We start from the raw sequence: 22056 nt of genomic DNA on the forward strand, positions 1-22056 counted from the left end.
AATTATCATAGTCGAATAGCTGGTCAAGTTGCTCAACACGACGACGTCTTCTACGGGGGCATCGATTGCGTTTCCCCCGTTTCCTGTCGTGTCGAGCAGCGATTCTCGGTTCGAGTCAGCCGTTACGGACCGCCCGACACTATTCCCCCTGGTTCTCGAAGGCCGCGGATGCCTTTTTAAAAACAAAAAGACACGACCAGAACACCTTTTCTCGAAACAAGCATTCTGTTCTTCCTCGTTGATATCGCGTGACTAGGAGACAGTGGCGAGACGCTAGGGAGTAGCGGGCATTGTTTTTCAATCGCCTGTCGACTCGATGATGTCCTTCTGCTCTCTCAGAGAAAGCGCTATCGGTTACGCGACGCGGCGTGGGAGATGAAGACGGGACGTTAACGAGGAAGTACACAGTCTTGAATTCTTTAGATTATTAATTCCGCGAAAAAAACGCCGCAAGCCGCGAATCGTTGTTTCGAGGCCGGCCTTATCTCCGTCTTGAATGTTTAACATCGGACACTTGTTGTCAGGACTCCTCCGCGGTCAGAGATTCTGGGGGACAGGGGCGTTCAATTGCGGCGACCGAAATGATGACACATAATTACTTTCCAAACGGCAAATCGATTATCTTAATACTACCTATATAAATAAATAAATAAATATATATATATAAATAAATATAAAATATATTGTTTATTTATTAAATACCATTATTGAATATTATTAATAATCGGTAGTTACGTACATATTATACCAACAAAAAAAATTTACTGCTTGTATATATTGAGATTATCGTAATAAAAATAATGAACGAAGGACAAAATTGTCGTATTTTATTTATCTCGCCTTCAATAAAATGTATTGTACTATGAAACTATAATGAAGTATAATACTAAACTTAATCTACGTTTTAAAAATGTTGCAAACTTTGTTAACTTCCATTAAGAACTCTGTCCACATCTCTGGACTGGCCTGTTTCCAGATCGGAGAGTTAACAATATTAAACGTACAATGCACGGCGCTATTTACACAGGCAGTCCTTAACATCTGAGAATGTAAAATACCATTGCATTTCAACTATATACGAAATAGCGGTTTATGAGACAGTAAGTTTGACATACCGTAGCGTTGCACGCCCTAGCTAAGATATACATCAACGGCAGTGTCACAAAAGATATGTTTCCTATTAATAAAGACTCGCACCTTGCTTTTAGATGTTGTTCGTCGAGATAGTCGGCTAATCGAAGCAGTTCTAAACAAATGGAAAAATAGAATATAAAAATTGCAACGAACATGCAAGAAATGAATATAAAGACACACATCCATTTGAGAATAAAACTCTTGACAGTTGCCATAATCTCGTATGCGCTAGGATTCGCCAAGCTTTTTATCCTTCCCCGTGTCTTACTAATTGTTTGCGCGGTCTTGAAGCTCGAGTAGTACTAAGGCTACCCTTAGATAGCTACTCTCGCAAAACGAATCGATTTCGTATCGTGAAAGTAGCTGTCTACTAGTGGCTCCTGAAACTCCACAGCACAGGTAGGCTAGACGCGAAGAAGGATAAGGGGCCTATCAGAGGAATGTCGAACGCCTTACCTTCAACGTTACCTATGGGTAAGTAAAATTCGTTGGTGTACAGATACTCCAAGAAAGCTCTGTATACATCGTAAGAGAAGTCGTCAACCTTCATTACACTATAAGAAGAAACAGGTGCAGGTGAAATCCATCAATATGCCTTCTATACTAATACAAGTGGTTTACCTTTCTTCCTTCTCAGACCATGTTTTAAACATTGCTCTAAAATACAAAGAACGTATCTTCAATATATCTTTGTGGACATAAATAGGCATTCCCTGCACTTCTATAACGAAATCACTAGTGCCCTTCAACATACAAAAAAGATTCTTGCAAACATGACTAATACTGTAAAGGTTGACCAGGTAGAATACGTACGCTGTGATCAAATATTGCTTTTAAATGATCCAGTAAGCTCTCTGGTTCCACATTATCCTCACAATCCTCTCCTTCTTCTTTGTCGTTGATAATGAGCTGCTGGTACATAACATTTGGCGTAGCATAGCGTGCGAAAACATCATGTATTGTCGGTTCTTTGATCAAGATTGGAATATGAATGCATTGTTTCAAACAATTTCCCCAGATATAAATCTTACAATTCATTCCCATAGCTACAGATATACAACACTGAGGAGAAGCTGCTATATCCAATATATCCTTGAGCTCTTTTATTTTCTGCCACTATAAAAGCAATTATAAATTCAATCTTGTTAATTCAATTGCATTATATAACATTACCGCAAGATAGGCAAGGCGTTGGTTCTCTGTTCCTAACTGTCCATCACTATTGGAACCACTACCATAAACATATCCATCAGTGGTTAATGCCAAACTGTGAAATTGACCACAAACCACCTTCTCTGTACATATAAATATACTCTATTAATAATCAATACAACTCGTTTTAACTGTGGCGACTACCTCCGACACTCGCCAACAAATAGATTCCTTTCCCGAAAGCTACCTAAAACCGTCCCTGTTTGCATTGTATACGCCGAAACCGTCCTTACCCTTTCATCTCTCCCTGTCTAAGACAGAGCCTTCTAGAAAGCCTTACCGACGAGTCCACTAGCGAGCCCGGGACGAAACAGCTCCCTTTCCTATCCTTCGCCAATAAATTCGCAACATTTCTTACAGCGCCACAATTGGTGATCCCGACGTGATGCATATCCAGAAGGAGGGAAGACCATTTTAAGGCGATTATTCTCTTCCTTCATCTTGGATGTCAGAATTTCTGAACAATGACGAGGATACGTATATCAGATCGCAGTATAACAGCGATCTCCCCACTTCCTAGCTGAGGGCTGACGATGAACAACTACACAACACTTCACAGGAAGTGTAGGGTTAATTCACAGTTGTACCTACTCTCATAACGATGCTCCAACATCATCTCCAGATGGGATGAGATTTTTGGAAATCGGAAGAAATAAAGGGTTGCTCGTATGTCAGTCGGCTTCTGTTCGTTGTCAGAGTCAACTTCCGCGACGCCGTCGATAACGAGTGAACGAAGGAGAGAAGAACGGGCACATTTCGTCCTAGACCCGCCAGAGGACTCGTCAGCAAGGTTACCTAGCGGGCCCTGCCTTAGACGGAGATAAGGGTAAGGACGGTTTCGGCGCATATATGCAAACATGGACGGTCTTAGGTAGTTTTCGGGAAAGGAACTCATCTGTTGGCGAGAGTCGGAGGTAGTCGCCACATAACAATTCATTTTTCCAATTTTTAAAACTGATGAAAACCCCTAAGTTGACAATACCTACTGAAACTCCAGATATAGGTCTTTTCTCCCAAAACATTTCAGTATAGTTAAATTCTTGCTCGCGTAAAGGCCTCCACTCATAAACATCACCCTTGTCTGTAAGTGCCGTACTAAACAAGTTACTAGAACTAATTGCAACAAATTTCTCTGTTCCCGTACTGTTCACTTTGTCCAGTTTGAAGGATTTTATATTTAACTGATGATTCCATCTATATATCTGCATACAAAAAGTTTTAATGTAGCATTGAAAATTATTCTATTTTATTTTATATACATATTTTATATACTATATACATTACCAATCCATTCTCTGTCAATGCTAGAGAATATTGAGATCCACAAGTAATTTCCACAACATTTTTAACTCCTTCTAATACTACTGGTGGACTATCAAACTGACCATGTCTTCCCCAAGCATACACCTAGTAAATAAAATCATAATTATATCAATCTAATAAACGTATACATATTTGTACAAACAAACTAAACATACGACTCCAGTTTTTATTAAGGCTGCAACATATACTTTCCCAGAAGATCCAGTATAATGTGTTAAGGTTTTAATATCTTTTCCATTTAATGCACTGATTGGTTCTGGATGAGTAATATTATCTTTTGAAGTATCTATTCCAAGACATCCACCATAATTGTTTCCTAAACCATATACCATACGTTTCTTTGTTACAATTATACAAGAATTGCAGAGCTCACCTGTTTAAATAAATTTAGCAGAAAATATAGTTAGCATCTTACACACTACCATGAAGTATACTATGTATCAATAGCAATAAAAAATATTTACCAAATACTAGAACCATTTGAATCTGTGATATAAATTCTGGTTGTAAAAAAGCACATATTCCCCAAGGTTTCAATTTTGAAGCCATATCGAAACAATATCCATGAACACTAAATTAATTTGAAACATTAGAAATAAATCCACAAATATGAATTAAGAAATGTATTCAAAGTTTCTTATAACTTTTGAATCATTAAAGGTACTACAATGAAATTTTCAATAAAAATATTTAAAAAAAAACGATCGTTCTTACCTTTAAATAATTCTTGATATTTTGATTGATAGTTTTGATAACAAAATTGTTTAAATATAATTTTACGAATTATCTTTTACATTATAAATATGCATTTTATATGTCAAATATAAAAACGAGTAATCTTTCTGTGATCAACGCACAAAAATTATCGAAAGGTAAATCGTACCTGATGCGTCAAACGGGTATACAATCAGCTGTACGTATTGTGACAATTAATGCTGTTCTTGATCAAACTAAGCAACTCAAAATAAATGCAGAACGATAACCAGCATTTAGAGTGCATCACGTTTTACGTATTATTAAAAGTTTCCAACTACTCGTGAAAGTCCCTAATTGACACGATGAAATTTTGTGTAAATTTCTTAAAAAACTACGAAGGAGCAATTAAAAACAATTATAAATTAATCAATATTTTAAATAATTAAATCAATATTTTAATAAGTCATGCAGCTTGTTTTATGTATTATTTCAGAAATTTGGTAGTTTTAAAAGTAACTAGCCATTCATAAAAGTCACTAGATGCCTCAAGAAGTTTTTTTGGATATTTTTTGAAAAATATAGGTGAACAATTAAAACTAATTGCTAAGCATCTTTGGACAATTAAAAAGCAACTTTTTAAAGTATATTTCATTAAAATCGGTTAATATACTGAACTAGATTCACACGGGTATTGTGAACTAACTTTTATATTCTTATAGAGCGTGCAAAGACGAATTCAAAAAGGTGCAAAAATATATCGTGGCGATAAATTGTAATGACGAAAAATGAATTACAACAATTAAAAAATTTTAAAATTTGATTTGGCACGTTTTCCCGTTGTCCGAACAATTTCTGCTTTTGCACAGATTACTTTTTAATCTAATGGCATTGAAATTTGCTTATACAAACATAATAAGTTAGTATTAGTGAAAGAAAAGTAACAATTTCCATTTCAAGTTCACAGGCAATTATCGTTGCAATTTCCTGATCTATGGCTGATGCCACGGCAACCATAGTGTGGAAATTATCTGCAGTGGCGAATGACGACTGGCGACGATGGCGACACACCTATGTACACGACGAAATGGATAAAATGACGTTTCTACGGACACGTCGTCACACGCGCTGCCACACTGCCTAAACCTGCGCATGCGTATTAAGTTGTCGGCAAGATATTCGATTCGCGTGGACGGTTTGTGACAACTTGTTGTTTCGAGAGGACTTGAAATATCTGAGAGAACGTTGTGAAAAATGTCTGGAAAATCGAAAGCATTTACCAAAGAAGAGGAATTGCTTCTGCAAGACTTTTCTCGTAATGTTTCCACGAAATCGTCGGCACTTTTCTATGGCAACGCATTCATCGTTTCTGCGATCCCCATCTGTGAGTACACAAAACGCGATTATCATCATATTTGCTATCGTTGCAATAACTTTAACGAAATCTTCAATTAAATTTAATGCATGTTTATATCATGATTTTGTAGATAAACGAATTAGTGCAAAATGAATTCTATTTCTTTCAATATAACCTCTTTGTTTATTTTAGGGCTGTTCTGGAGGATCCATTTGATTGATATTTATGCAAATCTGATATCCTTCGTTTTAGTCACATTAGCCAGCACGTATGCACTTGCACTTGCATACAAGAATACAAAATTTATCCTTAAACACAAGGTAAAGAACTTGTTTGTAGCATTAGAAATAATTTGCAAACCCGGCTGATTTTTGAGAATAAAAATAAATTAAATGATTACTGGTTCTACAGATTGCAGTGAAAAGACAGGATGCAGTGACCAAGGAAATGAGTAGGAAGTTGGCAGAAGACAAAAAGATGAGCAAAAAAGAAAAAGATGAGAGGTAATTTATGATCATACAGTTTCTAGAAATGTATAATTTTTGAAGAGTTTCTATTATCAACCAATAGTAACAATGAATAATTTTTTCAGAATTCTATGGAAAAAGAATGAAGTAGCAGATTATGAGGCAACCACCTTTTCAATTTTTTACAATAATGCCCTCTTCTTGGCTCTAGTAATTGTGTTTTCATTTTACATTCTAAAGACATTTACACCAGCTGTTAATTATATATTCTCCGTTGGCGCAACGAGTGCACTTCTCGCGCTATTATCAACTGGAACTCAATAATGTATACAGTATGATAATACATGACTGTAATCATTTGCTGTGTTCAAGTGGTTCTGCGAGATTCTGTAACTAATCTTTTGATATAAGTGAATGCCAATATGTAATAAATGTTCTCTATTTATAGTAATCTCGATCAACTGCGTTTTCTGTTAAAAAATTTAAGCGCGTTAAAGTTTTATTACACCATACTCCAAATTTTAAAGTGTCAATGTAAATCGTTTAATTATTTTAACTTTCTTTTTAGTTATTCACCTTATCCTGTAAACTGTAGAAACATTTAACTATTGATATTGGAACTACCGGACCAGTTGTAACAGCTGATTATTTGTATACAGTTGATAATTTTTAATGATACAGTCACTCCAGTCGAGTTGGTTTCGTTAATCAGTCGTTGTATCATTAAACTGAAATCCGCCGAGAAATTTGTTTTGTCTTTGAATCATGATCGTGCCTGTTTTCTATAGAAACGAGCGACAAATGATTAATCGTGTTACACTTACCGGCTTCTGTCAAGATGCCCAGCGAGATTCGCGCTTATTATCAAATATTTTGCGTTTAGGAAACCCATGTTTTTGGCAGTCGACGACCGACTGTATTAATGACACACGCCCCTGCATTCGTTTCCGTCCGTGAGTTACGCTTTATCGGGTAACCGATGATTTGAATACAAATCAATTAGGCCTGATCCCTCCGCGGATGACGCGTTATAACGGATCACAGTTTGTAATCCATTATAAGCAACCCAACGTGGGTCATTCTAATGCTTTATTTGTTTGTTTGAATTGGAGACGTGCCAGCATATAGCCCGTCGAAGGAAAATCCCTCGCCAAATCGTATAATCTATTCCTGTGCGGCAGTGAAAATACAAACATTTACTTATACGATGTTCGGGCATTATAGTCTGCATCATAAATGTTTGTCGAAATGTCACATCAAATAATTAATCGGTTCGACTAGTTTGTAATTCTCAATTTCGTAGTAACGCGAAAAAAAACTAAATTCATTTTGTACAAAACATAAATAACTTCTTATTTGAATGAAATAAAAGATTGTGATTAATTGACTGCAGATTTTACGCTTTTATCTGGAAAGCGAGTAGCACGGGTTTCTAAGTTTCGACGCGCGTCTTTCAAAAATTTAATTAGATAGTTGCTAGACAAGTTACGATGATTCTCATGCGGTTTACTCGGGTGTCGGTCTCATTTAATCATATCGATCTACGTTCTCATATTTTAATCGTGTGCGATGTTAGCAAATTGTGCAAGTAGTAGCAATGAAAGGGGAGGAACAGCTGCGTTAAGGAAAACCGTGTCGCGAGTTTTCATATTATAAGGAATTTGCATTGGCACAATCATAAGTGTGCATTTGGCAGAGACATATCAGCTTCCTGGTTTGATTTATCTGACCGCGTGATATTAACGTAATCTTTTGACGAATTTCTTCGATTATTACGCAGGAGGGCCGATTCGGTATTGGAGACTGGCGATCTCTTGGAATCAGCTGGACACGATCGATTCACCGATAAATAACAAGTTACAATGTTCGACGTATGGCACTTTGGCACAACGCGTTTTGGACCTTCTCCAAAAATCTGCATTCTCCAGATACAGCAGCTTCAACGATTTTCACGTTGCCGACTCACATTATTATGCGGCAATGTTCTATCAATATAATACCAATCTATTACTCATTTCGTCAGTAATCCTGAATCATGGACGTTCGATTTAAGCACCCAGTTTTCTCGTGAGCTCAACCTCGATTTATACGATCGTAACAATTATACGCTCTAACACCAACAGTTAAAAAGATTATAAAATACAAAGCTATTTCAATATCGGCAATAGTTAAGAATGTCTGCTGCATTCTTACTAGAACAAATATTCCAATTCACAGATTATATTTTTTGATAGTCGTTTCGATAATCAGTTGCAGAGCAGACTGTGAACGTTGACATTTTGAAGAGATGTTAAAGTTTTGAATATGAACATAATATGATATAAGTGGATATATCTTGTGGCTTTTTCGTTCTAAGTAACAGTGGTGAAAAACAAGAGGAAAATGCGCGAGATCGCAAATGTTTGTTTACTGTTGTCTTAGTCCGGAAAGAACACTATTGGCATCCATCCATCCAGTCACTCACAATTCTTTGTTAACATTCGTCATCTAGATAATTTGTTTTGTCGACCAGTTTTTTGATAGGAACATCGAAGAGGATGGACCACGGGGCTCATCGATGCTCATCCAAGTTCTCCATTATTCTCCCGGCCTGTTTTGACTGCTGTTGAAAGAAACGTCACACATTAGTGCTGAGAACGCGGCATTGGGGAACCTTAGATAAAACAGCATTTTATATCTAACAATAAGTGGATCTGTCAGAGACAAACGTATACGTATGTCGTCTTAGTCAATAGGTGTGGAGAAAAATATAAATACTAAGGTCTACGAAAACGTTGAACGCCTTCAAATGAGGAATTAATGGTAATTACGTCAAAGAAAAACCTTACAGAGGAAACGAGAAAAATAGTTTAATGAAGCTGGAAGAATATTGCCTGAAGAATAAAATAAATTCGATTTCGAATTACTTCTGCGATAATTTTATGAGCATTGGCTTAAGCAGACTCACTATAGGCCTACTTATTGTGTTCTAGATCAGTGGTGCGCCTAAATCACTGGCACTGACCAGTTAACACGTACACATAAATTGTTTCTTTTGTTTCTGGCACCGTCACCTCCTTGCCCCAGGTCCGAACGACCGGTCCTGCCGTTTGTATGCTGGCTTTACTGTCGCTTACGCGAATTGTACAATTTTCATTCTCTATTTTCGTAACCGACAGCGGAGAATATCGTTCTCCGAGAAGACGTATACGACGCCGCTGATTCAATGAACGATTCAAGAAATCCGCGAGTCAACGGAACAACCCCTTCAGCGAACATCTAAAATTAAAAAGAAACACTTTCGCCCGGAGAAATTTACTTCGTGCAGAAGCAGTTGCGCTTCATCACTTTCGTTCCTCCTGACGTTCTAATTCAAGAACCCTGTATTCAACTTTCTTCGCATTATTTTTACGGTTCGCAAAACTCGGTGTGTTGTTCTCCGATGGACCTTGTTCGTCTATTCAGATCGGTTTATAACGCGGTCTGTCAGACGATGAAACGGCTCTGTTAGGCTCGAACACTTTCTCTCCAAACTGCCCACTGGTTTCACAAAAATATCTCCAGCTTCTATACAGCCGCGGCCGGCACCGAGAAGGTTTCTTGGAAGCTATTAAAATTCTCAGTTTAGAGCTTGAAGATGTCGGGGTGCATCTTGATGGCGACCTAGCAAGTATCTCTCGATTAGCACAAATATCTCGAGCTAAGTGTTTCAACGAGAAGAATTAGGGCAACACCGGGAAAAATCCTGTTGCTTCTATTTTCTGTCACAACCCGAAGTTTCCGATGTACAGCCTATGTTCGTACTACGAACGATCTACGCTTCGTTATTTAAGAGGAAGCGTAGGTAGCATTCGATAATATGGTCGGTAACACCATTGAACTTATTACAAGTGTAATGACTCCACGCAGAGATATTTTCTTCACAGAATCAGTTATGCGTTTCGACTGGAATTCTTTGAGAAGGAAAGGTAATTGTTTCCACTTGCCTCGATCTTTTCGTGATCGAGTCTGGCTGATTTGGATCGGTTGCTAACACCGCGGTCGGTTCTAAGTAGGTTCTAACGGACGAACAATTGCTATGGTCGTCGAGGAGAATGCGTTTCTAGTGAAAGAGAGAGCACGGGAAAATGAACTGGAGGCGAAGCCGAAAAGACGGCCCTGATTTCGAGCCTCTCACGGCACCGTCTGCATCCCAGAAATAGCGCAAGCGCCTTTCCGAAAGCTTTAAGGCCCGCTACGAGAAGCGAACCGAGGCGAATAGAAGAGACCAGACGAAGCCGGGGGGAGGAGAGACGAACGGGGGACGGATAAAAAGAGAGATAGAAAGATAGAGAGAGAGAGGAGAGCTAAGGATCGGTGAGCTGGAGGTGGAGCGGGGTGCGGTCCGGGTCTGCCACGCAACCGCTATATCCTCCAATTCGAATATTACCGCGACGGTGGCCGTTTCTCGTGACAGTACTCGACAGTCAGCAACACCACCACCATATACAACCACCGAACGATTTTCACTCTGTCCGAAATCAAAAACCCGTAACGACCCGCGATAAAAACATCCTAGACCGACGGCCGGCCAGTACACAGTAGTATACCAGTGATTTTAAGCTAAACGTTTTAAGTAAGAAAAAAAAGACCGCGCCACCATGGTATGTTCTATTGATGATATCGTAAGTCGTCGCCCTGGTAAACATACACGTTTTCCTACTGTTTATTTATTTATCGTATTTTTTTCTTAATTCACAACGCCTCCACGTCGATGACGCGTCTCGCCTCTCTCTCTCTCTCTCTCTCGCGCGCTCTCTCTCTCTCTCTCATACACACACACTTTTTGTCTCTGTATTTTTTCTCTTTCTCGGTGTGTCTTCGTTAGATCCTTTCGGTCTATCGGCGATTCGAACTTTTGGACGGCAGTGTGAACGATTGTTTCTTAAACAGATTTTTACTGGAGTGTTCGAAACCGTCTTTCACCAAATGGACTACAGAGATTTGACGCATTCGTAGCATATGAAATTGTCCGGAACTTCTATTCAGAATATTTGCAAATGATTTTCTGATTTTTTTTTTTTTTGAGTGAAATGAATCCCCGAGCGAAGGAATTTTGTTTTGAGTTTCCTATTTTGTTTGATCCACAGTTTTGAGATTTTCTATGTAGTTTAACAATGTTTTCTTTGTGTTTGTTGATGAGTACCAGTGATAACGATAGCGAAGGAGTTGGTGGTCTTAGCAGAAGCGATCGTTTACCCTGTCCGACGCGGAATGCCTGCATCCACTGCACTCTCTTGTCTATGGCACCTTTATCTTACTATTTTTTTCATACTAGTTTAAAGCCTGTGATCTTTTTGTTTCACTATTTTTTTTTCGTAGTGCACGACGATCGAAATTAATCGTGATTATTGTTGTCCCAGAGGCCGAGATCCTGGAAACGTGATTGTTTCTTACATGGCGAATTTCTGTTGTCGAGACGCCTTTCTTCCTACCGACTGATTAAAAGGAAATAAAAAAGAAAAAAGACAAGAAACCAAAAAACATCCGGAATGTAAAACGAAAGTTACGCGATCGATCAGATTGGAGCAGTAATCTTCGTTGAAAAATTGTTAAACAAATGTTTGAGTTGATGGAGGAAAGGCAGCGACTGTGTGCCCGACCACTAACGGCTATTTCTACTGAAAGTAGCAACAGTCGTTCGGTCTTCCCTCTTATTTATACTCGACGGTTTCCGGTGTTCTTTCCATGTGATAAAACTTGCAAGCACAACCGAACAGTGACCATTAATTGAATTACTTGCACGAGTTTCGTCGGATCTATGTTAATATTGCACGAACACTTCGAAGATTCCATCCAAATTAATTCGGTCTGACACTCTATTATTGGTAACAGCTCACAGACTCTGCAATTCGAATAACAAATCGTCTCTTTTACGCTCGCTCTCTCTATCTCTTTTTCTCTTCAATAATATTCTCGAACGTCTCTATTCGCGTGGAAATAATTAATTAATTAATAATCGCAACGAGTATATCCGTCAGTGACATCGAGTGCGGATCAGACAGTCTACAGTTGCATTATTTCTGTGTTCACAGGCCGACGAACTTCCCCCCGAACAGATCGCTGGTATGTAAAATTCAATTAACTAATTGTCGATGCTAATTTCTATGGCCGGCTAAATCAGTTCAAAAAGAACGCCAGTCTGACAGAAGATCGAATGTCGGAAGAAAATCTATCGCGTTTATCGATCACGACTATATTTGGACATCCTGATTTGATTGGCGTTAACAGCTAATTCAGAAATACGACAGAAATCTGTTATTTAATCTACAATCTAGAAATATTGACGTGGCTCATACTAATCAGCTTTTTATACGATCTTCTCGAAAAGTCTCTTGCATTGCGGTGGGCCTGCGATTAGTTTATTAATCCCAAGGACTCTCGTTAATTCAACGTTCGTCGAACATGTCGTGCCATTCTTGGCTTTCCGGTATTTCAATCCTCTCGACATTCGTCGAAAGCGAAACGGCATCGTGTTTACTGGACGAAAACTAAATTTAGCCCCCTCGTCTCGTTCTTTCTCTGTCCCGTATTCGTCGACGAGCGTTTCCCTTTCGGCTTCCTGACCCTTTCGTCAGCGTCAAGCCCCGTTCGATCGTTCCGAAAGATCTCGGGACCAGCATCGACTATCTTTAGTCCCTTCGTCTGTTCACGGCGACGAAACCCGCGGACCAAAGAATAGGGTTGCTCTGTTCGGGTGCCAGGCCACGATCCCCGGACAAAGAAAGTCTGTCGTCGTCGGTTTCAAAATCCTAAACTTACGCAAGCGGAGAACACTTTTTGGCCCCGCGCTGATATTGTTTTCCTGATCCGAACACTGTCGGTCCGCGTTTTTGCGAAAACAATGCAAGCATGTCTCACATTTATTTGCCTAGTCGCGTCGCGATTTCCTGCTTCCTGCTGAAACATTACTACGCTAGGTCTTCTCGCCCTTAAAACACGTTCAGTGATTTTTATTCTAAAGCACCAGTTATTGCTAGTAATTCCCAAGTGTCACGAAAAGAAATCAAATTTTACTCTTCTTCTTCCTTCATTTTTAATTTTCTTTCCCCCTCCACCTGACTACTTTTATTTTCCATTTTCTTTAAAGTTCTATTCATTTTATGACGATTAATTTTACCCTTGTTCTTCCTTAATTTTCATTTTTCTTTCCCCCTCCACCTGACTACTTTGATTTTCCAATTTCTCTAAAGTTCCATTAATTTTATGAGGAGGAAACAGGAAATGTTGTGGCTCGAGCACGTCAGAAGACGAAGAAATCGATCTTGTTTCGAGAACGGTTAGGATGATGCGAGTAAAAAAAATTTGAAAATAGAGCGAGGAACGAGCAGGCCGGATAAGTTATCTCCGCTTCTACAAGCCGCGTTCCCAGAGTTTATTTGTGCTTCGATTCGATCGAGGGCAGCCAGCGGGTGCCTATGTATAGCTACGGAACCGAGTTAGCGCATATCGCGTGACGATTCAATCTCAGGAATCGGATCGGTAAAAATAGAGGCAGGTTTCTCCAGTGGGAAACGATCCGACGATTGAAAAATAGAAACCCGGCTCGTCTCGCATAATCCCAAAATTCAGCGACTTCTGTTTCTGGATAATCCATCCAGCGAGCTTCCGCCGTCTTCCAGAAGAATTCTTAGCCGACCTGTAACCATTTGAATATTTACATAAAATTGCTAGCATTTTATAGTTTCTAAGAATTTGTAAACGAACAATATCGAAGTCTGACAGAATTCGATTTAGTTTAGAATCATTATATTAGCCATTAATTGAAATATTTCATTTCAGTTTCTTGGCTCTTGTCTGTTAACAATACAAATTTTCTGACACTGCAATTTGATTCCATCAAATCGTCGTAATCATATAAAATTAAATAATTCTGTAGAATGAAAATAATTTTGCGATCCACAGCTTGTTATTCTTGCTTCAAAAGCAATCGTGCAATAAACATTTTTACAATAGGAATTGATTAAAGACATCGTAATGACATCTTATACGATTGAAGTTTCTCGCGTGTGAATCACCTTTCGTAGCGTGTGGTAGCTAGCATCGCGTGTCGCTCGTTGTTTTTCCACGTGATAACGAATCTGCTCGACTGTAAATTACCGTAAAATTTCATCGCACGGATCACCGCCAGTCGACATCGATAAATAAACGTTCTAACTAGTATGAACGATGATGCACGAGGCCAAATAAGCATCGAGCCAGAATCGCGGGGGTACGGAAGGGCATTAACATCGGATTCTAAATCTGAACCGTATCGCCGAGTGCTCTTAACCCGACGCAACGACGAAAGTGAGGCTTCAAATTTTCTTACACGGAGCAACGCATCCTATTCTTTTTTCTGATACAGTTCTGCGTAAAGCATTCGACAGCTTCGACAGGGAGAAGAGCGGAAGCATACCTACCGACATGGTTGCTGACATCCTCAGATTGATGGGCCAACCCTTCAACAAGAAGACCCTCGATGAGCTAATCGAGGAAGTCGACGCTGACAGTAAGTAGTATGAGCCCGCGATTGATCAGACGCCACGAAGTCGCTTAAAACAATGACTCATAAGTCATAACTTATAATGTACTTATATATAACAATAATATTAATTATTGGATACGAATCTTTATAAATTCTTAGTACTTGCTGCTGTACGCAAATACCATAAATGCATAAAGATTCGTAGTCTAATTACAGTCAATCGGCGTGTAACATTCCAGTCATAGAGAAATACAAATTTCACATTTACTTCGACTGTAAATAGCGCCAGAATTGTTGTTAATTGTTGTTAATTTACAGAATCGGGACGCCTCGAGTTCGAAGAGTTCGTCACACTGGCCGCGAAGTTCATTGTTGAGGAGGATGCTGAGGCTCTCGAGAAGGAACTTCGGGAGGCCTTCAGGCTCTACGATAAAGAAGGTAGTTGGTCATATGTACGGTTCGATTAAGTTTCCAGGGTTGATTTAAGTTGATAGGATTCGTCGCGTTCTACGATTATTGACGCGCAACTGGAGAACGAGCGCAAAGATCAAAGCAAAAGAAGAATGGAGAATGATATATATCCGACCCACCAAAATAGCACACTGTTCTCGGAACGTGTAGTAAAAGCGCTGTTGACGTCTCGTCTTGCATGGGAATGAAAGTTGACCGAATTCGAGCAGGCTGACGGGCCGCCGGCCAAAAATTGTCCGCGTTTCGCCACGAATCTTCTATGAATTACGATCAAGCCGAAGAGTTTCGGACATGAATTAATGCCGTCAGTTCCGCTCGCTTAAACTTCTTCCTGCACCTATAAATCCTGTTGTAGAGTTGAGCGGTAATTGATTGTCCAAACGCGCCCTTGAATAACGTGATTTTTCACTACACCTAAAGACTTCGCCTAAAAATTTGATTAAACCTTTTATTTAGGTTTTGTTGAATTTGTGCTATGAAATCTTCAAAATGGTGCCTGGGTTTTCTGCGCAGGAAACGGCTACATCCCGACTACGTGTTTGCGCGAAATCTTGAGAGAACTTGATGACCAGCTCACGGACGAGGAACTGGACATCATGATCGAGGAGATCGATTCCGATGGATCCGGCACCGTAGACTTCGATGGTAAACTTTCTTCAATTTGCACACAAACATTCTTCTAACACCAATCTTCCCAAGCACAAGGATTTCTAGATTTACACTGAAAAGCTTTTCATGCGTTAGTATTGCTTCTTTTGCTACAATGTTCGTGCTTAAATCGTAAAATAAATAACGCCAACATTTGTTATTGCTTGTAGAACGCAGCATGTGCTTTTCCAGCATACGTTTTCGTATATTTATACGTTATTGATGGAAAGGTATTGTCTTTCCGCATGTTTCTAGCCTCAGAAACTAATTCCAGAAAACGTTCCAGAAATCTTCAATGACTTTCTCACCTACAATTCTTAATTAGATAGTTAGACTTTTTGCAAATTTTCATCGTCTATTTTATAAAATGATGGATTACCGGATAAAAATAAAATAGCAATGTCATTGTTTGTAAACACAAGAGTTAGACCAGCACGTAGTATCTTCATCGTCGTTTTCTATTTGCGTACATAGTAACAACAAAGATTCGAGCCAGAATAACCATTGTTTTCAAAATTGTCTCGCCGTTTCATCACTTCAGTATTCAAGTTTCCTATGTTTGCACGTACGACCCAGCTTCTCGACGATTTTAAATTATCCAAGTTGACGCCGGTGCTTCGGTCCAACTACAATATACGACATTTGGCATTTCTCCTTTTCCAAACAACCTGCAAACTGCTTCGCATATTAGCAATATGATATCCGGCGCATAACATTGCCAATACCAGGAAAACAAACGGCCCAGTAAACAGTAAGTATAGGAATTGTGTCTCGCCGTTCCCTTTTGTTTGGCTTGGACATTTCTGCCCAACTACTTGTTAATACTTTCTTGACACGTCGTATTTTAAGCGGACTGTCTTCTAAGTTCGTGCGATTTATTGAATCTAATATCCAACTTCTTCCTCAGAATTACATATTACCCCTCGTATAAAGGCTTAGCAGATATTAAGTCTATTTTTTACCAGATGAAAAATATAGTTTGCTCTCTATTGCAGAATTCATGGAGATGATGACCGGAGAATAAACGAACACTGACTGGTGGTACAGCACAATCCATCTCAAACACGATAAATGTGCGACGGTCGCGTTACTTCAAAACTAATTATCTGCGTGTTTCTAAAAAAGGAAAACCAAAAAATAATATAATGCACGAGAACAATGTCTGAACAAAAAGAAAAAAATGTACAAAGGTCTCCTCCTAACGTCATGACGCGTCCTCCGGTTCTTCAGGGGCAAGCTCGTCGGATCTCGAGGCTTACACACTTTTATCAAGGATGACTTCCAGTGGTTATATCGACGGTCTCGCGCCAATTTCCCTCCTGTTTAACGAGTGCCGCCTACATAATTAACCGTTTCGTACGCAAATTATCATTAATTATAATGTACCGATATCACACAAGTCTCATACACTTGCATCACGCCCGCTAAGTTTTTCATGGACAGTATTTATTGTTGTTAATAAAATACCATTAAAAACAACTTCACCGTTGTACACTTGGAATTTTTATATACCTAGAGGACGAGTGAAAAAGTTTACGATCACCTAGACTCCCTTTTATTCCATTAACATTTGATTTATAATCACAATAATTCGAGATTTCTTTGTAATTGACATGACAATAGTCGCAAACGTAACGTGGTACAATACTTTTAAAAAAATAGAATCGCTAGCAATAGACTAGAAAGTTCGATAACTATATTACAATAGTGGCACTAATTAACTTCGAAATTTCGTCGCGAACGCTCGCGAAACATATCGTTTACAATACTCTGAATCATAGGTACGCTACATAGATATCGTTCACAAGAAAATGTCGAGCATAAATTAATAAATAGCGAATGACTTAGAACACTATACGGACACGCCCATACGCGGACTAGACTATGATTTACAGGGAACAAGAGACCATAATTGTTGTTTGTTAAAGATTAAATTCCTTGCTTTCCTGATGTACAACTTTTCTCTTTTGATAAATAACTTTTGCAGATTGAAAATTTATTTAATTAGCATAATAGAATAATATTTAATCTGTGATCTTTATCCGTGCAGTCTACTTTATCTCATTACATGACTAATTTCAGCTCATTTATCAGGAGAATTAAAATAATTCTACTGTACTTTGATGGTCCTCATGCTTAGAATGAGAAAAAGTTTCTCGCTTACAATATATACAACGATTTCTTCTCTAAATGCAGATCTAACTTATGTCTTTTTTCATCTAGATTTTGTAGTTTACTACAAAGATTAAAAGTGGAAAAAAATATCATCTTCATGCCATTGAAGGTTCTGCGAATAGTGTGCGTACTCGGTAATAATTACAATCGACTGAGCAAAATATATGCAAAATCGAAGTTAGAAAAATAAAGAATATTTCTGATCGGTAACCTGTTGATTCGTACTTTATCTTCTGCTCTGATGTATTTGATACCAAAGTCGCATTTATACTAGAGTTTGCAAATCATCCTCTTCCAAGTCAGGCTTGTCGGAGGACTGAAGTAAATGTCACATCTTGAACAAATGCGGAAATTCATTGCTGATTTCGCGTACCGACTGTTGATCTTCTTGGCTTTCCCCGGTTTCCTCGCAGAATATTCTGTAAAATAATTTTTCTTATTAACATGGGAAAATAAAGTTGGTTAAACTAAATCCAGACCTTGTGAAACATTTGAGTAGGTCCTCAGAGCGATATCTGTGCTCGTTGTAGCCGGAGGTTCGCAGAACTCGTCTGCATAATTCTAAATACTGCCTACGCTATAAAGATAATAAATAATTATTAATTATGTTTTCCTAACTGGTTTCCATTTCGTGGCACCATCTTCTATTTAAGAACAGCGATAATCATTATTATTTACTAAACATTAAAGGACGGAAATATTTTTGTTATATCTAGTACCTTATCCCCAGGAAACATATCGTACAACTGTCGCAAAATAATATCAATTAGAACCTTTACATCATTGGTGTAAAAGAGACCCGCAGTAACATCATTATTGAATAGGTCAATAAATAATTTGAGTATAGAATGAGGTGGAGGCGGTTCATGATCAAATATACGGACTGGATCCTCTAAAAGTTGTATTTCATTAAAATCTGCGTAAAATCTACATACTTTACGCTTACCTTCTCTATTGAACAGAAGCAAAATTTTCTCGGTAAAAATTTTTGCCACTGTTCGTTCTTTCAACGTGTTCAAAACTATGTTCTCCGAATTTGTAAATTGTAAATTGTAAGACAATATTAAATTCACAAACAGATCTGAAATCTGATCTTCTAAATCCATATCTGGGGGATTTTCTATTAAATCCAAAACAAAGGCAATGAAATCTGGACCCAATTGCTCTACAATAAAATGTATATTTGAAGTGTTTCAAACTAAGATAAAAGAATACTACCATACTATCTATTTTACTCACCTAAGTGTGTAACTGGCATTGGTTCACCCATTGAGAAAATCATAGTAAGCAATAACGAAGAATAATTTAATTTTGTTACATTCCTAGGATTACTTCGCATGTCCCTATTCAAAGATACATTTTAGAATATGAATTTAACTGTTGCATAGATTTATTTAAGATATAATGAACAATACCTTGCCAGTTCCATGGGCAACACACTGTTTAACATTATAGTTAAGATCACAGAATCCAAACTACACATCACACCAAACGATTGTAACAACAATTGTCTAATAGTCCATCTGGGTTCCATCTGATAATATTGTATTAGTACATTAACTCCGTTATACTGATCCTGCTGCAAAATATATCTTGATACGTTCGCATCTGCGTTCGTCTGCAAAATTCAATCATGTATATGAGCAATGTACTTAAACACTAAATGACTCAACTATCTAATGTATTTTTATGTACCAATATTGAGGTAAGTTCTTTGATATAATCAACAATAACAGATTCATCTTCATACAGCATCCAGTTTCTCTGTTGTGAATCTTCCTTGCAGGAAGTAAGCTCTGTAAAAATTACTTTCAATCTATTGGCATCATAAGTTTCCTCCATGCTCATTTGTGACACTGTAAATGGTGTTTCCAGCTGATGCAGCAATATGTCAAAGTAGTGGCTCACATTCTTGGGCAATAATTGCTGAAGTCCAGTAACCACTACAGTGACTGCCACCTTAGACATCTCATAGCTTAACTGAGTATTTCTACGAACTTGGTCAAGCAGCTGATAAGCTGTATGAGAATTAATATCACAAGTTGGTTTAGTTTTCATAGGCGAACTAGTGGGAGTTTGCCTGTTGCTGCCGTGGGAGGGACTCTTTTTTATCTCGGCCTGAATCTTCTGAGTTTCTGAAGAAGACTGTCTTGGCAAAGACTGTCTTCTCTGCTGACATTGTGGAACAACAGGTTCTTCCTCTTTATCGTCGTTAGCATTAGTGTGTAGTGTGGTTTGTGCTGTCATATAAGAAGTATTGCTAGGAGCTGTGTTAACATCCCCCTCTTTGTCATTACAGAGAGGTAAACATATTTCTTTGTTAGGCGTGGTATTCCCAAAATCAGGAGGCATTGGAGCTTGCTTCTTAGTCTTTTTATTAGATTCTGCCTGTCTTTTCTTCTCTATCAATTTCAAGAGAAGGTCTTGTTTCTCCACATACAAGGATCCAGTCTGCTGCTTTGTCTCTTCCTTCACGTGTTCAATGCAGTCCTCCAAAAATTCTATCAATGTTTGAGCAGGTACCTAGAAGATCATTCAGTTATTTTGAATGAAATTTTCAAATGTTATAATGTTTTTGCACGCATACCTTGATGGTAGTGACATAATTCGATGGTATGTACCCGATAAGCCCGTTTCTGTTGACCACCTGCCACCAATTTCTCTGCTTGGTATTGGTCTGATATAGAATGAAGTAATCGCCCTCCTGGAAAGTGAGGGTCTTGGCGAACGTGGCCTTGAAATCGTAGAGAGCCTTAAGCATTTCATAATTCTCTGCTTGCGTGAAAATAACAATGGTAAAAACGTCAGATAATTGTATGAGACATAGGTGGAATTTGACAGGTGATCATTGATTGATTACCGACTCACCTAACCTCGCGGAATTGTCACCCATGGTCGCGGATTGAAACGGAGAGCGCTTTCCGTTCACGAAGGGACAACGCCCAGATGAAAAGTAAACGGGAAGTGAACTGCCTGCCTATCGCCGCTCACTAATTTCACTTTCATTCGTGCTCGACATTATTTTTCTTGGCTGTCCTTTTTTGTCCACTGACTATATAGATAGATTCGAAAGGCCCTCTATAACGCGAGATTGGCATAGGCCAAATGACACCGGATTGCAGTTGTTGCAAGTTGCAATACTGCATGAGATGATACCCAACGTATGGGCAGATTAAAGATTACGAATGCATTTATAAAGGGGTATATATGCATAACGCACTCCACCCTCACCTGTACTCGAACAATACAATAAATTTTTAATGTCTACATTCTATCGAACCAAATGGAATGTACATATTGAGTTCACACTTCAATAGCCACAGACATTTATTTTCAAATAACATGGTCTAATAATTTCTTGTAAGATTATTAGCTAAGAGAAAATTGTGTAATACGTGAAGAACTTATTGAAAAACTTATTGATGTGTAATATATAACAACTTATTATGGCTATGAGAGTTTCTACTTACGCGAAATAAACCAGAATTGAGTTCAGTGCGATAATCGCGAAAGATAATCGTACGAGTTAAATCATACATGCATTTAATCGCATAATCAACATTATTCGGATATCGTTAAATTAAAACCTAAATGTTCGAATTAATTTCCTTCTAGTTCATGAATTGGTGATGAAAATATCAGCGGGACATACGTACTGAAAAAGAATTGGAACGAGATGTAATTAAAAATTGGGGACGACAATAATAGAACATCTACGATTGCTTGAGACAGGCAATGATAACACATGTAAATAAAGGTACAAAAATGAGGGAAATTGGCTATGGACGAAAAGAACAATAACATCCTCTCACCTCGTACGGTTGCGCGAAGCAGAATGCTGTGGAAACCCTCTACTTTTCGTATAAATGTACAAATGCACATGCAGTTTCCCCCTCTAACTGATAACGCATGCGGGCTACATTGCAGTCTTTCCTATCACGGTGAAGGTCGCTGGAGAAAGGACAAGAATGCAACAATTTTCTTATAGAGGTGTGTAGTTTGCTTCTTTAATTATGTAAACTAATTTTGCGAAGAGCAAACCATTTTTAACGAATAAAGAGCGCCAAGCAATTATATGTTACAGAAACTCG

The 22056-nt window shown here is 38.4% G+C and overlaps 4 protein-coding genes across 7 annotated transcripts; 2 read left to right on the forward strand and 2 right to left on the reverse strand.

Annotated features, from left to right (window-relative positions):
• Positions 1–553: 553 nt before the first annotated feature.
• LOC144474882 (RCC1 and BTB domain-containing protein 1-like) lies at positions 554–4879 on the reverse strand. Its single transcript, XM_078190249.1, has 11 exons — positions 4553–4879; positions 4134–4240; positions 3825–4042; positions 3631–3753; positions 3329–3548; positions 2308–2429; positions 1948–2250; positions 1756–1877; positions 1591–1688; positions 1116–1246; positions 554–1041 (listed from the first exon to the last, which is right to left on the reverse strand). Exons 2-11 carry the CDS (start codon positions 4216–4218, stop codon positions 898–900), a joined length of 1566 nt encoding a protein of 521 aa, XP_078046375.1. The 5' UTR covers positions 4219–4240; positions 4553–4879; the 3' UTR covers positions 554–897.
• A 623-nt stretch (positions 4880–5502) lies between these two features.
• LOC144474883 (translocon-associated protein subunit gamma) lies at positions 5503–6637 on the forward strand. Its single transcript, XM_078190250.1, has 4 exons — positions 5503–5746; positions 5912–6039; positions 6131–6222; positions 6312–6637. Exons 1-4 carry the CDS (start codon positions 5617–5619, stop codon positions 6508–6510), a joined length of 549 nt encoding a protein of 182 aa, XP_078046376.1. The 5' UTR covers positions 5503–5616; the 3' UTR covers positions 6511–6637.
• Positions 6638–10606: 3969 nt separating this feature from the next.
• Tpnci (troponin C type I) lies at positions 10607–17282 on the forward strand. 2 transcript variants are annotated; one of them, XM_078189954.1, is made up of 6 exons: positions 10607–10829; positions 12240–12270; positions 14552–14695; positions 14990–15109; positions 15656–15787; positions 16786–17282. In XM_078189954.1, exons 1-6 carry the CDS (start codon positions 10806–10808, stop codon positions 16812–16814), a joined length of 480 nt encoding a protein of 159 aa, XP_078046080.1. In that variant the 5' UTR covers positions 10607–10805; the 3' UTR covers positions 16815–17282. The 2 variants fall into 2 exon arrangements, with proteins under 2 accessions (XP_078046080.1, XP_078046081.1); XM_078189955.1 differs by having other exon boundaries at positions 10608–10808.
• A 40-nt stretch (positions 17283–17322) lies between these two features.
• On the reverse strand, positions 17323–21874 carry LOC144474744 (NCK-interacting protein with SH3 domain). 3 transcript variants are annotated; one of them, XM_078189951.1, is made up of 11 exons: positions 21778–21874; positions 21436–21620; positions 20834–21196; positions 20553–20740; positions 19661–20488; positions 19381–19583; positions 19205–19308; positions 18912–19130; positions 18685–18857; positions 18445–18542; positions 17323–18384 (listed from the first exon to the last, which is right to left on the reverse strand). In XM_078189951.1, exons 3-11 carry the CDS (start codon positions 20856–20858, stop codon positions 18294–18296), a joined length of 1929 nt encoding a protein of 642 aa, XP_078046077.1. In that variant the 5' UTR covers positions 20859–21196; positions 21436–21620; positions 21778–21874; the 3' UTR covers positions 17323–18293. The 3 variants fall into 3 exon arrangements, with proteins under 3 accessions (XP_078046077.1, XP_078046079.1, XP_078046078.1); XM_078189953.1 differs by having other exon boundaries at positions 20553–20737; positions 20834–21620; positions 21778–21867; XM_078189952.1 differs by lacking the exon at positions 21436–21620 and having other exon boundaries at positions 21778–21793.
• Between the last annotated feature and the right edge of the window lie 182 nt (positions 21875–22056).

The sequence above is a fragment of the Augochlora pura genome, chromosome 9, assembly GCF_028453695.1.
Source record: "Augochlora pura isolate Apur16 chromosome 9, APUR_v2.2.1, whole genome shotgun sequence".
Classification (NCBI taxonomy): Eukaryota; Metazoa; Arthropoda; class Insecta; order Hymenoptera; family Halictidae; genus Augochlora; species Augochlora pura.